General features: G+C 39.8%; 1 protein-coding gene across 5 annotated transcripts in view; it reads left to right on the forward strand.

The window, feature by feature from the left end:
* MRTFA (myocardin related transcription factor A) overlaps positions 1-18,177 on the forward strand; it is a 162,596-nt gene that overhangs the window by 76,553 nt on the left and 67,866 nt on the right. The window contains exon 2 of one of the 5 annotated variants that reach the window (XM_059401943.1): positions 3,827-3,881. The exons of 3 other annotated variants lie outside the window; for them this stretch is intronic. In XM_059401943.1, the coding sequence (XP_059257926.1) occupies positions 3,827-3,881 (55 nt within the window). Of the gene's footprint in view, positions 1-2,557; positions 2,631-3,826; positions 3,882-18,177 lie in introns of those variants that run through there. One more of the 5 variants, XM_059401945.1, reaches the window with a different exon arrangement.

The following is an 18,177-nucleotide window of genomic DNA, read 5'->3' on the forward strand; positions in this document are numbered from 1 at the left end:
TTTAAAACTTACAAAATTATCTCTAATTGTTATAAGCTTTAAGTGATCTTTAGCTTATCTCTTATAATGCAAGGCTTAACAACTGTTAGGAAAATTAACCCAAGGACTCTGACTTCTGTTGCTAATTTCTCTTACTCTTTTCCACCTAGTCAATTTACAAAGTGAAATTAGATTGATCTGTTGCAGTCATACTACACTCTTGTGCTTTGAATTAGTATGATTCTGTTGCTCCTCTTTTCAAAAGTATGAGTGGGTGTAATTGTTGTAATTTTTGTTAAGTTTATGGAACATTCTGTTGGTTTGTACTGCTGTTTTCCTTTTATGTGCAACAGAAGAATGTTCCGTTGGGTATAACATACCAGATTGATTGCCTTTCACCTCTACTCTGGAGTACCCAGAGCTAATTTGGGCACCAGGAGATTGGAGTTAAAATCACTCTTGAAGGAAGTAAGCAAAAGGAGAATAGTTGGTAGCACAGCTAGGTAATGCTTAAAATAAAACCGAACAAGTGTGTGAACTTCTTTCCAACTTGCACCCATCCCTGTCTCCCAGCCCCTGATCTGTTGTGAGGAAATGTGCTATATTGCACAAAACCCTTCAAGGGAACAGTTTTGGGAGATAATTTCTAAGTTAGAAAAACCAGCTTTGTTAGTTGGTTTCTGAATTTTCTGCCTGAGGTTTCCTTCCCCTGCCCTCACTCAGTTCTTGGGCCTGACAGTACCTAACCCTGGGAAGAGTGTTTCCTATTGAAAATTCTGCCCTACAGGTGGACAGATCTTCTATTATTTCCCTTAAACATAACCAAGATAGCCATATATATTTTTTTTCTAATTCCAGTACAGTTAACGTACAGTGTTACATTAGCTTCAGGTGTACATCACAGTGATTGAGCAATTCTATACATTAGTCCATGCTCATCATGGGAAGTGTACTCTTCACCCCCTTCACCTGTTTGACCCATCCCTCTGTCAGCCTCCCCTCTGGGAACCTCCAGTTTTCTGTACTTAAGAGCCCATTTTTTTATTTGTCCTTTTTTCCCCTTTGTTTTGCTTCTTAGATTCCACATATGAGTGAAGTCATACAGTATTTCTCTCTCTCTGACCTATTTGACTCAGCATTGAACCCTCTAGATCCATATATGATGTTGCAAATGGCAAGGTTCTGTTCTTTTATACAGCTAATATTCCACTGTATCTATGTATACCACATCCTCTTTATCCATTCGTCTGTCAGTGGATGCTTGCATTCATAATTGGGCTATTTTTTAATATGCTGCAATAAACATAGGGGTACATATATCATTTCGAATTAGTGTTTTTGTATTCTTTGGGTAAATATCCAGTAGTGTGATTACTGGATTATAGGGTGATTCTATTTTTAATTTTTTGAGTAACCTCATACTGTTTTCCACAGTGGCTGCACAGTTTGCATTCCCACCAACAGTGCAAACAGAGGGATCCTTTTTTTCCACCTCCTCGCCAACACTTGTTACATCTTGTGTTTTGATTTTAGCCATTCTGACAGGTGTGAGGTGCTGCCTCATTGTGGTTTTGATTTGCATTTTCCTGATATTAGTGATAGGGAGCCTCTTTTCATTTTTCTGTTGGCCATCTGCATGTCTTCTTTGGAAAAATGTCTGTTTGTGTTTTCTGCCCATTTTTTAATAGGATTATTTGGGTGTTTAGTTTTATAAGTTGTTTTTTTTTTTTTAACATATTTCGGATACTAACTCCTTATTGGAGATGTCATTTGCAAATATCTTCTCCCATTCAACAGGTTGTCTTTTAGTTTTATTGGTTGTTTCCTTTTCTGTGCAGAAGCTTTTTATTTTTATGTAGTCCCAATAGTTTATTTTTGCTTTTGTTTCCCTTACCTTAGACATATTTAGAAAAATGTTGCTCTGGCTGATGTCAGAGAAATTACTGAGAAATTGCTCTTTTAGGGTTTTTATAGTTTCAGGTCTCACATTTAGGTCTTTAGTCCATTTTGAGTTTATTTTTGTGTATGGTGTAAGAAAGTGGTCCAGTTTCATTATTTTGCTTGTAGCTGTCCAGGTTTCTCAACGCCTTTTGTGGAAGAGACTATCTTGTTCCCATCGCATATTCTTTTTTTTTTTTTCCTCAAACCAGCAGTGGCTCAGGGCCCTGTCAAGTCTTTATTTGATACCACTCCCTTTGCATTCTTGCCTCCTTTGTTGAAGATTAATAGACCATATGGTTGTCAATTTATTTCTGAGCTCTGTATTCTGTTCCATTGATCTACGCCTCTGTTTTTGTGCCAGGACCATACTTTTTTTTTTCTTTTTTTAAGACTTTATTTATTTATCAGAGAGAGAGGGGGAGAGAGCGAGCACAGGCACACAGAATGGCAGGCAGAGGCAGAGAGAGAAGCAGGCTCCCTGCTGAGCAAGGAGCCCGATGTGGGACTCAATCCCAGGATGCTGGGATCATGACCTGAGCCGAAGGCAGCTGCCCAACCAACTGAGCCACCCAGGCGTCCCTTTTTTTTCATTTTTTAAGAAGATTTTATTTATTTATTTGTTTATTTGACAGAGAGAAGCACAAGCAGGAAGAGCAGCAGGCAGAGGGAGAGGGAGAAGCAGGCTTCCCCAAAGAAGCAGGCTTCCCAATGTGAGTCTCCATCCCAGGACCCCAGGATCATGACCTGAGCCAAAGGCAGATGCTTAACCAACTGAGCCACCTACGTGCCCCCATATTATTTTAGTTACTGCAGCTTTATAGTGTATCTTGAAATCTGAGATTGTGATACCTCCAGTTTTGTTTTTCTTTTTCAAGATTGCTTTAGCTATTCTGGCTAAAGGTTCCATACAAATTTCTGGATTATTTGTTCTAGTTCTGTGAAGAATGTTGGTATTTTGGTAAGGATTGCACTAAATCTGTAGATTGCTTTGGGTAGTATGGACATTTTAATAGGATTTGTTTTCCTAATCCACGAGCATGGAATATCTTTCCATTTGTGTCATCTTTAGTTTCTTTCATCGGTATTTTATAATTTCCAGAGTACAGATCTTTCACCTCCTTGGTTCAGTTCCTTCCGAGGTATTTTATTATTTTTGGTGCACGTGTAAATGAGATTTTTTCTTTATTTCTCTTTCTGCTACGTCATTATTAGTGTATAGAAATGCAACAGATGTCTGTATATTGATTTTGTATCCTGTGACCTTACTGAATTAATTTATCAGTTCTAATAGTTTTTTGGTGGAGTCTGTAGGGTTTCTTTCTGTAGTATCATGCTATCTGCAAATAGTGAGTTTTACTTTTTTCTTAATGGATTTGGATGCCTTTTGTTTCTTTTTCTTGCCTGATTGCTGTGAGACAGCCTTATATTTTAAAAATGAACCATTAGTTGGGGCGCCTGGGTGGCTCAGTGGATTAAGACCTCTGCCTTCGGCTCAGGTCATGATCCCAGGGTCCTGGGATCGAGCCCCGCATCGGGCTCTCTGCTTGGCGGGGAGCCTGCTTCCCACCCCCCTCTCTGCCTACTTGTGATCTGTCAAATAAATAAATAAATCTTTAAAAAAATAAAATAAAAATGAGCCATTAGAAACTAGTAGAGACCAAACAGGAAAATGCAAAGACAAATCCCAAAACATTCAGAGGCATATTTCTAGAGTATGGAATTCTAAGTGGATTTTGTGAGAATTCCAACAAAAACATGAAAATATATTTAAAATAACATAATAGTAGCCAGCACTCAAGTAGGATTTACCATGTGCCACAGTGTTCCAGGCTCCTTACATATATTAACTCTTTTAATGTTTGCAGCAACTATGTAAGATGGATGCTCTTACTATCCCATTTTACAGATACTGAAATTGAGGGGCAAAGTGGATAAGGAACTCGGTCAGTGCCACACACCTGGTAAGTGGTAGAGCTTAGATTGCACCTAGGTGGTCTGGCTTTAGAAACTCTGCTCTTTATCACATTATATTGTTTTCCACGGGAGTTTCAAATCCTTTTATCCTCCAAGTGTATATAGTATCTCCTGACAGCCTACCCAACTTATCTAAGTTCCTTTGTCCTGTTCTTGGAGTACTTGGCCTACCTATATTTTTTGCCCCCTTCTCTTCCTTCCTTATCCCTCTTCCCAGAATTCTGTGACATAACCATTAAAAACAACAACAAAAAACCTTTAACCTCCTTGTCTTTTATAATACTTGTATTTTTTTTTTTGAAGAGATTTTTATTTATTTGAGAGCGTGAGTGAGGGAAGGGGAGGGCAGAGGGAGAGAGAGAAGCGGACTCCCCACTGAGCAGGGAACCAGCCACAGAGCTCGATCCCAGGACCCTGAGATCATGACCTGAGCCAAAGGCAGATGAGTAACCGACTAAGCCACCCAGGCGCCCCGTAATGCTTGTCTTAAATTCTGTTGCCCTCGACTTCCTTTCTGCATAGGGATGACCTTTTCTCTACAGTTAACCCTATTTAGAAAGTTTCTGTGCTTTTAACAGTGAGTCTTGTACCTGTTCACGAAGATTGGAAAGGATGCTGTTTTGTATTACAGCATAGTAAGATTTCTGACTCTTCTACCCATGGCCAAAAACTAGTGTCATGTGTTTGAAACTAAGCAAAACCTCGAGTGTCTTGCCATAAATGTGCATTAGAAATTTTTTCCGATGTAGCGAATAGTTTCTGTGGATAGGAAGTAAATTTAAACCTGTGTATCTTTAGAGTAGGAACATTTTCCATGTGAAGGTCCTTGTTGGCTCTGTTAAGAAAAAGGTCCCTTGCCTCCTTCTCCCTTTCCTGCTGAGCTCTGTAGTACAGAGCTTTTAGGACTTCTTAAAAGGTGAGTTTTACGTCTGCTGAAGTCTGTCCTTGAGATGTTTGTAAATATTCTTCCATTAACTTTATTTTTATTTTTTATTCTTTTCCATTAACTTTATCCTGAAGATCCCTTGCAGTTAGGCTTTTGGTCAACTCACTCAGTGTTGCTAACTTTATGTTTAATCCCAACTAACGTGGCAGGGTGAATGTTTTTAGAAAAACCTTGATTAATTTGAAAAAGAAGTATATTTTTGATGTACCCATAGAATTTTCCAGGTATTACTTGAAAGGTGTTTGAGAACCCTGTAAAACACAAGGTCCCCACTTGCATAGGGATCATATTTCATCTTAGGTAGTTTAGAGTAAGAGCTTAGGTAATATCCAGTTCTGCAGTCAACACTCGTACTCTTGGAATAGTAAGTTTCCCAGTGTGCTTAGTTTTACCAGCTTACCTCCTTAATCACCCTCTCTACCACGCTTTTCCCTTTGGCTTTCTGGGTTTTATCTACCTTTCCTTCCTTCTCTCTCTCCTATTTCCCATCTGCTTTATTTATTATCCTATTATCCATAGGTCTCCGAGAATGCCCTGCTCCTCCTCCCCTTTTCAGCCACCTCCCCCCATTCCCCTCTGGTTATTTTCATTTTTTCTCATTCTTCATGTACGTATACTTTGAGATTATATGTTTATTTATGGGATTCTTTTGTTCAGTGTGTATTTCCCTCAGTAGATTATCAACTCTGTGAAGAATGTATCTGCCTGTTACTCTTTTTTTGCTTTTAATTTTTTTTATTTATTGAAGTGATCGCTATATCCTAAATGGGGCTCGAACTCATAGACCCTGAGATGAAGTGTCCCATGCTCCTCCAACTGAGCCAGCCAGCCTCCCCCTGTTACTGTTAACTTTGTTTTACTATTTTATATCCAGCATCTCTTTAGCTTGATGCGAAATTACTGATTAAATATATGTTGATGAATGACTGATACGAACATGAAATACTGGAGAGACTGGGAAGAAGAAAACCACTCCCGGAACATTCAGTATTCAGGTGCTCCAACCCTGTTTCTCATAGAGCAAGTACAGACCATCCTGCTAATGGAGGACCCTCTGGTTCCTTTATAAAATGTAGAGGGTCATCTTTTTTTGGTTACTCTTTTTTTTGGTTACCAGCTCTCCCTCTCCCTCATTCATTTTGAGAAAAGTCATTCTCAATTTTTGTGAAATGTCGAGCTATATAAACTAGGGGGAGTATTCTATGCCTGTCACTGGGTATATGTCTGTCTGGGGTTGAACCAAAAATTTTTTCCTGTTTCGAGTAAGGAGCTAGTACATATTTGGGAGCACTGTATGGTTCAGCTCATTAGTTAGAGACTTAAATGTTTTCTTTTTAATATACTAGTTTTGTTTCAGGCTTTGGGAGATCATTGTGGCATATTTAAGTCAGAGGACTTCCCAGTTTTCATTAAAATGGCAGGTGTTCATTTTGAAATGTAATAGCTCAAGCTCAAACCAACAGTGTTAGTGTCTCTGTGCTCTGTTCCCTGCCCACTGCTTTCTTCATCTCAGAGTACTTTCAAGGTGAAGATTGACAGTTTTCGGTGAGATATGTGGTGCTCCGGAAAGCTCTTGGCTTAATGTCTCAGTCTCACAAATTGTTTTCATAAGGACGTCAGACCGTTTTAAACTTGGTATGCTGGTAGTGGGATTAAAATCCCACAAACAAACTTTATTTCTTGGAAAACTTCCCTTTCTTCTGATTTCTTTTCTTTTGTTACTTTAAGCTTTCTAAATTGTCTTTGTTTGTTGAAGGTGCTTAAAATTTTCTTTTTCTAGTAAAAGAGATTTAGAAATTTAGGTTCAGAAAATTTACAGTTTAACAAATGCTCTTGTAAACTATTCATGAAAAAGATGGGTCGTTTAAGTTCAGAAATCACTTTTAAGATGCAAATTGCTAAGTGGCGGTGTTACATGTTCGAGTTTCTTGGCCTTTCAGGGTGTCCTCCTTTCAGCCCCGGAGCTGAATATCAAGAGGCTACATGTTCAGCCATAAAACATTAGCCTCGGCCAGCATTACCTCAACTCCACGAAACCTTATTGGCTAATTATCCCCTGGGACTAGGACATGGATTTGGCAGCTTGTGAAAGCTGCTTTTTCCAATTTCTCCCTTCCTGGCTGTGACATATCCCAAAGGAATGAAGTTGAGAAATAATCATCTTCTTTTGAAAGCTCTCAGCCTCTCATTCCCACAGTGGTTCTCATGGTCAGGGATAGAAGATCCCTTCTTTCATTTGAGGACTTCTTGTTGCTGATGATGTATTCTTTAAGTAGTGACCACAGCACCCCAAATGAACTGTGGAAGGTTGGTGGCAAGGAGACTTATGCTTCTTGAAGTGTGTTTCTGGGTGGTTGTCTACATTGATCCTAGTGCTTTTAGTAAGATCCTCTTATATTACCAAAATTACAGAAGCTGGAAGTCTAGGATTGAGAAGTCTGTGTGGTCATCATCAGTTTCAGTTGACACATGGTATAAAGAATTAGTATTGACATTTAAGATTTCCTTTCATGAAGATTCATAAAGTAACTTTCTTGAGGGCAACATTAGATAGTAAGAACTCTCTGACCTTAAGCAATCCTCTTAGTGTCTTTTAGCCTCATTTTTTTTTTATCATTAAAATAAAGATGTAGTACTTGCTTTATTTTCCACAGAAGGTGTCGTAAGGATGGAATGAAATAACATGCGTACAGTTTCCCCAAGATCACCAGCTGAGCTGCTAGTTAGCCTATGCAGGAGGCCCATTTTAGGCTTCCTCTTACCTGACCTTTCTTTACCATTTGACCCTATTTGATATTCTCTCCTCATTCTGTGTTCAGGGTTCTTTGTGTAATCTTGACTAATTTAGGCATAAAATACATTTTTGGGAAGAGTATTGTGTACCACACAGTCTTAAGAAGAAATGAGCAGAAGTTGAGTGAGGCAGCACACAGAAGAACGTGTCATGGGACCAGTCTGCTGAGGACTCTCACTGGCTCTGCTCACTGGACCTTCTCTGCTACTGTTGCTGTCCTGATGTCCCACAAACACTTGGTGCCACTGGCACTGCCACCAATAGACATTTGCCACTGTGCCATGAATAATTTCTGGTTGTATTTTCAACCTTTGTATCATTCCCCCAATTTTCAGGGTTCTAGATGGGAGGGTCTGTTTGGCCAGACTTGGGTCATATTTGTGAGCTAGAGGCCAAGATGCTGAGAGGGATGTTCCTCTTCAGTTTCTGTACTAGGAAGAGGGCCTGCCTTCCCCGATCTTGGAATTTCCCCCAAGTAAGAAAGGTATTCAGATCCTGGGCAGGTAAACTGTAGATACTGTTCTTTTTCCAGCTTGCCTTCTGCCTCTCTGTGTACTATGCAGTCTCTTTGCAGTCTTCTCTTCTTCCTGTCCCTCAAATGTATTTTCCAGGATTAGTCCTTGACCCTTTTTTCTCCTCAGTCTGCACATTCTCCCCAGCAATCTCATCCTAGTATGTGGTTTCAGCTACCACTTACTCAGGATGTCTGCATCTGTATCTCTAACCCCAGCTTACTTCCTGGGCTCTGGGTTCATTTAATCCACTCATTCTTCCTACCTGGACATCTGGGTGACTCACATGTACTTCAGACTTTTACATATTAAAAGACGATGTCACCATTCCCCAAGACTGCCCCTGCATCTCCTAACTTGGTGCCAGTTACCTAAGCAGAAAATTAGGAGTCATTCTCAATTCCTCATCTGTTTGGTCTCTTGAGTTCTGTAGATCCTAGTTCTGCTTTGACTTCTCATATTTTGTCTCCCTCTCCTTCATCAGACTCCCCTCGTTTCTCACTGTGGTTTCAGTAGCCTTCGGATTGGTCTCCTGGCCTGTAGTTGGACTCTTCTCAAGCCTATCCTACATAGAGCTGCCAACATGCTTTTTCTAGTAATCACTTCGAATCATTTTTAATCTTCTCAGACTTCTTTCCTTCCTTCCTTCTTCTTCCTTTCTTTCTTTTCTTTTCTTTTTTCTTTCCTTTTATTCCTGCCTTCATTCCTTCCCTCCCTCCCTCCTTCCTTCCTTCCTTTTTTTCTTTCTTTCTTCCTTTCTTCCTTTCTTTTGTAGGGTCCATGCGCAGTGTGGAGCCCAGTACAGGCCTTGAACTCATGTCGCTGAGATCAAGACCTGAGCTGAAATCAAGAGTTGGATTCCTAACTGACTGAGCTACCCAGGAGCCCCTTCTTCCATTTCTTTTGGGGTAAAATTTAAAACTATTATATTCGTATCTTCGGCCTCTGACTAATTATTCAGTCATCTTCTATCACTTCCAACTTCAGAGTCTCCAGCAACGCTGAACTGCTTTTAGTATCCAGACCATTCTGTGCTCTTTTAATTTTCTGTTCCTTTGCATATAATCTTCCCTCTGCCTTGACCATTTCTTTTTCTGCTTGCCTGCCCACCAGCTCTTCCTCTTTCAAGTCCCAGCAAGGGCTGCCTCTTCTGAGATGCATGTGGTCTTTCATTCCCAGACAGACTGACGTCCTCCTTCAACTATGTTCTCCCTGTATCTAGTACAGATCGTCAGAGTGACTATTACCTAGTTATTCCTAGTGGGTCTCATCATTAGAAATAAGTTCTTTGAATGCAGGGGTGGTGTCTTAATTCTGTATCCCCAGTTCCTGGCACACAGCAAGTATAAGATAGTTTTTATTTAAGAACTAAGTGCATGAAAGCACTTTGAGAAGTAAAGCACTGTAGGGGTGCCTGGGTGGCCCAGTTGTGGAGCCTTCGTCGGCCTTTGGCTCAGATCATTGTCCCAGGGTCCTGAGTTCGAGCCTTGAATCGGGTTCCCTGCTCTGTGGGAAGCCTACTTCTCCCTCTCACGCTCTCCCTGCTTGTGTTCCTATTCTCGCTATCTCTCTGTCAAATAAATAAATAAAATCTTAAACAAACAAACAAACAAAAAGTAAAGCACTGTACAAACGTTAACAGTATTTTCTTCATTGGCATTTTCTTATAAGGATTAGACCTTTTTTAAAAAAATTTTCAAAGTAGGCTCCACCCCCAGTGTAGAGCTCAGGGGGCTTGAATTCACAACCCTGAAATCAAGAGTTGGATGCTTCATCAGCTGAGCCACCCAGGTGCCCAAGGATTGGACCCTTTTTAACTCTAAAGTTCTATGATCTATAAATCAGTTCTGTTTTTATTTCATTCTTTTATCTCTGCAGGTGGCCAGAGGTCCAAGAGCCCTATTAGCCCCTCAGATGAGTTTGCCTTCTCTATGATCAGCCCCATAGTCCTTTCCCAAGTGTTCTTTTCTTTAGTTTTCCCCGCCTTCTACCTAATACACATTTGAATCCTGAATGATGACTTGTGTCATGTAGGACTCCATTTCCTTACCCCACACCACCAGTGCAGTCACTTTGCTTTAGCTGCTCTAGTTATCATAAGTTATATCAGGATCCAAAATGTACGCATTATTAATATTCTGGAGATTCCCTAGAGAACCTAGAGGTTTATCTATTGATCTGGCTGGACTGATGGCTCTGTGGTTGCCTGTTCTTCTACCCCACAGCTCTCATCCCAGTTCTGTGCTCCTCCTGGGGGGCCTTAGCAGAGCAAACAGTATGTAGTTTAACTTATACTTCATTTTTTTTCAGGACTTGGCATTGCCTCTTGATTTACTGCACTGGGAAGAATAAGTTCTAATTTTTTTTTTCTTGTTCCTCCCTCTGAGGGAGCCTGCGTCATTGAGAAATGTTTAACCTCATGGCCTTGACTGAGGCTGGAAATTTGCCTAAGGGAACTTGAAGCAGGCAGTGTTTTTACTCAGATTCCCCCTTATGGGGAGGGGGATTTCAGCAGAGCCTGCCAAAAGAGGAAGATGTCGGGAAATTTTTTTAGTCGCAAAACCGTTGCCATTAGTTTATTAAAAGTATTTGAAGAGTTTTCAGGAGATAAGCTCAGACATTTTAAAATCCTTCTGGGAGAAAACTGTAGCTTCTACCAGGTATAAACAAAAATTGAGGCTGAGAAACTTAGCTTTTCAGTTGTGGATATGTTGTTATAAGAAAATTTGACCAGTTGGATGAGAAAGAGAAGCAAACCAAAAAGAATTTTAGTTCAGAAACTCTCACTTAGGGAAAATAGCTGTAGGCCGAGGCAAATCTCTATGGACTACGGGAAGAATTTGGCTTTTTATCAATTCTGAATTATCCTAATAGTAGATCATCACAGGGGTTTTCTTTGGCAAACTTCTCTTTCAAAATTCTTATTGGTATTGTCACTGTGTTCTATTTACAAAAGCATTTTGTTGATACAAATAAGATATTTGCCCAGTAAGAGTTAGAATAGTTGATCTTTTGTGTCCAAACAATGATCTCCCTATTAGGAGAAGGTGTGAACCAGCAAATGTTTAGAATATGACTACCTCTGCTTATTTTTATCTTTGTGTCACAGATGAGAAAAAGTTATACAGTTGTTTGCCAGTATGGAATGATAAGCTGAGCAGACTCTGGGCCCTGACAAGAGAAGAATTGTGCAGTTAGACCATTTGTGGCAACTTTGCAACTTCTGGAAAATTGGAAACAAGTACACAGTTCTTAATCCAAATACAGGCATTCCTCCCACCCTGAAAGATAGTTGGACTCTTCCAGCAGGTTGTCTTTCTGTGCAGTGGCTTTCCTGTTAGCATGGATGATTGAGGGTTGATAATATGTGTGACTAGTGTGAGACTAACTTTAATCAGCAAGTATTTATTAATTGCTGATCATATATTTAGCACTCTGATGGGTACTCTTGGGGGATTCCCAAGAAGTGGAAGGAATGATTCAGAAACTCGGGAAATTTATATGCTTATTGGAGGTACAGGGGTTAGAGAAGATTATTAAGTTCCTAAGAAAAAAAGATGTCAGTGAGATCAAGGAAACTTCACAGTGGAGGTGAGATTAAGGCTGGACTGTAGGGGGAAGAGTGCAGTTTGAATAGGCAAGAGGAGTCAGAGGAAGAAAGGGTTAATCAGATGGTATTCAGATAGGAAGAGTATCCTAAGACAGAATGTGGAAACTGGACTAGGCATGGTATGTGAGGAAGACTAAAGTTTTCACTTGATTCAAGAAGGAGCTGTAGGGTAGTTGCAAGAGAAGATTGGGTTTAATAGGTAACAAGGAGCTGGATTATTGAGGGCCCTGAATGTTAGATCACAGAGTTTGTCCTTCACCAGGACATAGTGGGGGTTATTTTAAGCTCCTGAGTAATATATTTATCAATCTATTTCTTTCCATAATTACTTTTTAAATTGGCATTTTAATTGAGATATTGTTGATTTATCAGCAGTTGCAAGAAATAATAGTCATCCCTTGTACACAGTATTTTAAGTGCTAAGTTTGTAATATCACTTCAGAGTTCTTATCAATGTATAAGATAACCTGCTTTTCTTTTTTCTTTTTTAAGATTTTGTTTATTTGAGAGAGAGAATGAGAGAGAGAGAGAGCTTTAGATGGAGGAGATCAAAGGGAGAAGCAGGCTTCCCGCCAAGCAGGGATCCCAATGCAGGATTCGATCCTGGGACTCCAGGATCATGACCTGAGCTGAAGGCCATCGCTTAACGAACTGAGCCACCCAGGCACCCCAATAACCTGCTTTTCACAAGCATACAGAAAAATGATATGTATATATGTGCTTTTTAATAGCTATATGACAAAATATGATGCATAAAACTTGTGTTGTATGAGCAGAGTTCTTAAGAGAAACAACGAGTGACTTTTGCAAGGTGGTTAGGAAAAGCTTCATGGTGCTGGCACCATGTGGAATTGTTCCCTTGGCCCCTCATGTGTTGCAGGGTGTAGGCCAGATGCTAGGGATACAGTGTGAACAAGACAGACATGGTCTGTGTCCTTGTGCAGCCTGAAACTTACTGGTGAGAACAGACAAGTAACCATAGTAAAGCAGAACAGGGGTTATAATGGAAAATTCAGAGTGCCATGGGAGAACAGGGCAGGGCGATCCAAACAATGCTGGGGAACATCACAGAGAGGCCTTGCAAAGGGTGGGATGTTTACGCTGTGACCTGAAGGATGTTCTAGCACAGAGAGAGATGTGAAGGCCTGGAGGTGTCAGGTGAAATAGTGCATTTGAGGAGCGGAGGGACTTTTGTTACAATTGGTATGGAGAACATAGGATCATGGATGTGAGTGAGGGCTCAGTAGCCTGACTACCTGGGTTTACATCTTGGCCTTACCAATTACTAGTTGCCCTTGGACAGTTACTTCTCTGTGCTTCAGTTTCCCCATCTGAAAATAGACATAACTCCTACCTCAACTTGGGAGTAAATTATCTAGGATATATAATGCCCTTAGATTAGGGCCCGGCACACAGCAGGGCACACAGCAGGTGCTCGATACATGTTAGCTGTTACTGCTACTTCCATGACTGTAGTAATTAAATTTGAGAAGATAAGTGGTAAGAACATAACTTTGAGATTCACAGGGGTCTTAGAAGCCACTTTAGGAGTTCTGACTTTATCCTAAGAGTGGGAGGTCACTAAAGGGTTTGGAGTAGAGATGTGACATTAGATTTGCATTTTAGAAAGATGATTCTGGTTTTAGTGTAGAAGATAAATTGAAGGAGGCTAGGAAAGGGGGCAGGGAGACCAAATAAGAGGGAGTTGCAGAAGTGCAGGTGAGAGGTGGCTGTCATGAGGGAATGGTTAGATTGAAAAGACATTTGTTCTCCAGTCATTTGACACCTAATTATTGAATGCTTACTGTGTGCCGGGTAGACCTCTCAATTCTGCATGTAGAGTTCTCGTGGAGTTCTATTCGTAAGGGAGGTCAGTAACGACAAACAAATGTGTAACATATTATTAGGAATGATGTGTGTTATTAGGAAAAATAAAGCAGGAGGGGTACCTGGCTGGCCCACTTGGTGTGGAGCAGGCGACTCTATCTCAGGTTGTAGGTTCAAGCCCCATATTGGATGTAGAGATTACTTTAAAAAAAAAAGAAAAAAAAGGATCTTAGAGAGGGAGACAAACCATAAGTGACTCTTAACTGTAGGAAACAAACTGCGGGTTGCTGGAGGGGACGTGGGTGGAGGACGGGGTAACTGCGTCAGGGGTGTTGAAGAGGGCGCTGGAAGTAATGAGTATTGGGTGTTGTCCCCAACTGATGAATCACTAAATTCTACCCCTAAAACTATTAGTACAGTCTATGTTAATAAAAAATAAATGAAATAAAATCTTAGAAGGGGAAGAGACATGGGTGGTGAGAGTCTAATAAGGACAGTGGGGGAATGAATATGAGGGAGGAACATATGTACCCCAAGGACAGGGACCTTATGCACCTAGAATTGCTCTGAGCAGTGTCTGGCACACAGTGGATGCTCAGGGAATACTCGTTGAATGGATTGATGGTCAGACAGAATTTAAAATGAATGTACAGATACATCATTCTTCCAAACAAGCCTGATATCTAGGAAGGGGAGAGAAAGTTGTGGGTCAGCTTCCTAACTAGCATCTTTATTTCTCGTGAAAGGATAAGAAGAGAGACTCTGGAGCAGCTACACTATTAGGTTCAAATTTCGGCTTTGCCGTCTGCGAGATCTTGACCTTAGCCAAGTTACTTATCTTCTCCGTGCCTCGGTTTCTTTATCTGAAAAATGGGAACAACAGTAGTACCTCCCTCATGGCCTCACTGCAGGGTGTCTCAGCCTGAGCACTAGTGATATTTGGGGTGTTGTCTGGGGCTCTCCTCGTTGCAGGATTTAGCAGAATTACCTGGTGCTGCCTCCTAGATGCCAGTAGCTACTTTCCAGCTGCAACAAAAAGAAGTGTCTCCAGATACTGCCATTTGTCCCCCTGGGGGCGAAATTGCCCTGGATTAAGAACCACTGGGCTTTTGTGAGGATTAAAAGTATTGATACGTGTAGAGCACACAGAACAGTATCCGGCACACAAACTTGAGCATAGTGGCTTCTAGGAAATAGTGTTTCTCCTAGCAGTGGCTGAGGACACTTTCAACTCCCATTTGATTAGTAAGAGAAACTTAAGGCACAGTTGCTGATGGAGTGTGAAAAAATGGTTTTATCTATTCCCAGTAAGATTTATTTCTGCACACTGCCACTTTCTGTGGATCTTCTGATATATCTCAATTGGAAGTTTATTTAAGGTGGAGGAACAGTCGTGATAGTTTTTTTTATACTAACTAGGGTTTGGGGACACGTTTTTGTACCTAAGAGTATGCTTCTCTTCAGGTGTGTGGTAGATTTCAACAAAGTGCTGATGGAGGCCAACATCTATTCTAGTCAGAACTCCCCAACCATAATAAATGTGATCGGTATTTACTGTATTTGGCCACTAAAGAACTGAAACAGTAGTGTACTCAACAGTGTTTCATGGTTATATTTTATAAAGTAAATTTTTGTTGTGTATCACTTGTGCTTGCTGGTAGCTAATGCAGTGCATTAGCTGTTTGCAAGTGGTCTTCCCGTGGGAAGCTGTGAAGGTGGTGGTAGCTGCGGGTTCTGCTTACTGTGTAAAAACCATCATCTAACAAAGGCAGCAATCAGAATGAGGTAATTGCATAAATTCTTTAAAGTCATGATTTGTCACTCCCCATTTAGGGGATTATTACTATTTTTAAAATTGGCTTAAGTCCTTATATCTCAATCTATGTGTAAACAATTTTACATAGATGCATAAATCTGTAAATTTGCATCCTTATTTTTTAAGAGCAGACTTTTTCCCTTAGCATTCCCTCACTTCTTCGCCATTGCCTGCACACTGGTGAATCTTTACCCCCAAACCATGTAAACAACCTAGTGTATATCCTTCCATATTTTTCTCTGCACACACATAATCCTATTATAGATCCACATGCACGTACAAAAACACACAATGTTTTTTTCTTTTATTGGTTTGTTTTTAAATGAAATTACATGCCTTTTTTTTTTTTTTACCTTTTATTATTCTCACTCAACAATACTTCATGAGATCCTACATCATCTGACATAGCTCAAATTAGTTATTTTAAATGACTGTATGTTAGTTATGGATAATATATTCATTTTACTTCTTTCCTCTTTTGCTGTGATGAAAAACACTGCAATAAACTTCTTTTTTTTACATATGCTTTATGTATGTAGTTCTGTCGTGCGTTTTCTTAGGCATTGAACTGATGAGTTAGGGAGAACATGTATTTTCCAGTTCATTATATGCCTTAGCCAAATTACTTTTTTTTTTTTTAAGATTTTATTTATTTATTTGACAGAGATCACAAGTGGGCAGAGAGACAGGAGGGGGATCGGGGGAGGAAGCAGGATCTCCACTGAGCAGAGAGCCCGATGTGGGGTTCGATCCCAGGACCCTGAGATCATGACCTGAGCTGAAGGCAGAGGCTTAACCCACTGAGTCAGCCAGGCAGCCCTTTAATTAGGATTCTGAACAAATTTGCTGAATAAGCCATATGAAAGCTCTTTGGACACTGTAGCCACATCTTGAAATGCCGTTGAGATGTGGATTGTGAAGGATCAGGGGACAAATGCAGTAGTTTGTTAACAGTGAGAAGCTGGTATTCAGGTTTTAAGGCATCTATTAATATGAAAATGTTGCATAAAACTGAGTTTTGCTGGAAAATATGTCTTTGCATCTATGCAAAACCTTCTTCCCCAGATCCTTGGCAAATTACCATGTAGCAAAGATCACTTTCTGTGGAAGTTTATCACAGTGGTAAGGAGATCACATTCAAGAAGGGTTTACATTTTATGGACCATATTTAACCAGAAAATTGATGCCAGCGTACACTTTAATGCAGTACAGTTCATATTATGAATAACTTTTCTTAGCCTTCTAACTAGTCATAATTTTAACAGTATTAAAACTACCCCACATTGACTAACACCCTTCTTCCCCAGTAGTTGGTACTTAGTTATCTCATTTAGCGGCAATCCTGTGTGGTAGGTACTTTGAGAGAAACTATAACCTCGTTTTAAGTGCTGGAGGTAGGGGTCACACCTTCGACTTCAAAGCACTTTCCTATTAATACTATGCAGTCTTTTAATTAGATACAGTATGGATGAGCTGGGATAAGACTCATGGCTAATTTTTAAGCTTTATCGTAACATAAATATAGACCATCACAGGCATTATCAGTACCCAGGGATTAATTGAATTAATTGAATATGATCTTTTTCCATTTCCCTTCCCCTAGACTCTGACAATGAAATAATAGTACCAAATGTTTAATAATTGGTGAGCATTGGGTGAAAGATAGTAGACTGAAAACTCAGGATATTTAATAATGTTTATTGAGTATCCATTGGTTAGAGCTTATGGTAGGTAGAGCCCTATTTTTGTGGCAAAATAAGAAAAGAAAGAAGATACTAATCCTTTTCTTCAAATAGCTCAGCATTCAGTTGGAGATAGATGTTGTCATGCTACAAAATAAAAGAAAATTTTATGCTGAAAGTATAGCAGGTGGAGTGACCAGAGTTTTTTGAGGTTAATTAGGTAAAGTTTCTTGGAAAAGTTAAGTTTTGAGCCAGGGTTTTAAGATGATGGACATGAACAGGTGGCAGATCTGTGTTTCTTAAAAGATATTATACTCAGTCAATTCCAAGTTTGAATATTTCATAATTTTAAAAAGAAGGGAGTGTCCTTTATCACACGTCTTGTACTTCTAAATTGAAGATTCTGTTTGACCAGACTCTTTTCTAAGGTTTTCCTTACTTAAGTGACTGCTTTGCTATGCTTCCCCTTGTCATTTTGATTACTTAAATTTGTAGGAATGGAGTTTAAATACAGGATCTGGGTTCAGAAAATAACTTTTAGTTTTCTGTTGCTTTTCATAAAAATAAAAGGGTTAAAGATCATTTTAATTGTTTCTCACCATTTACCTAGTTTGATTAATTGAAAAGTTACTGTTTCCTAATAGAAAGGCTGATGTGTTGATATGTTCAGAATCATGGCCTGAATTCTGAGCAGATGCAGCATTTATCCCGAGATCATCTGAGAATTTGAGACCTAAGAAGTCTGAGAAATCTAAATTAATCTTTTAAAATTACAAAGCAAGTGATGGTCATTTTTTAAATTTTTAAAATCAATTTTCAATTATAAAATAATGTTTTCTTTCTCTCTTTCTTTCTTTCTTTTTACGATTTTATTTATTTGACAGAAAGACAGCAAGAGAGGGAACACAAACCAGGGAAGTGGGAAAGGGAGAAGCAAGAAGCAGGCTTCCCACTGAGCTGGAAACCTGATGTGGGGCTCCATCCCAGGACCCCAGGATCATGAGCCGAAGGCAGCCGCTTAATGACTGAGCCACCCAGGCACCCCGAGTATATTTGTTTTCTTAAATATTGAACTTTTACAAAGAAGGCTCATTAT

The sequence above is a fragment of the Mustela nigripes genome, chromosome 6 (assembly GCF_022355385.1).
Source record: "Mustela nigripes isolate SB6536 chromosome 6, MUSNIG.SB6536, whole genome shotgun sequence".
In the NCBI taxonomy this organism is placed as follows: domain Eukaryota; kingdom Metazoa; phylum Chordata; class Mammalia; order Carnivora; family Mustelidae; genus Mustela; species Mustela nigripes.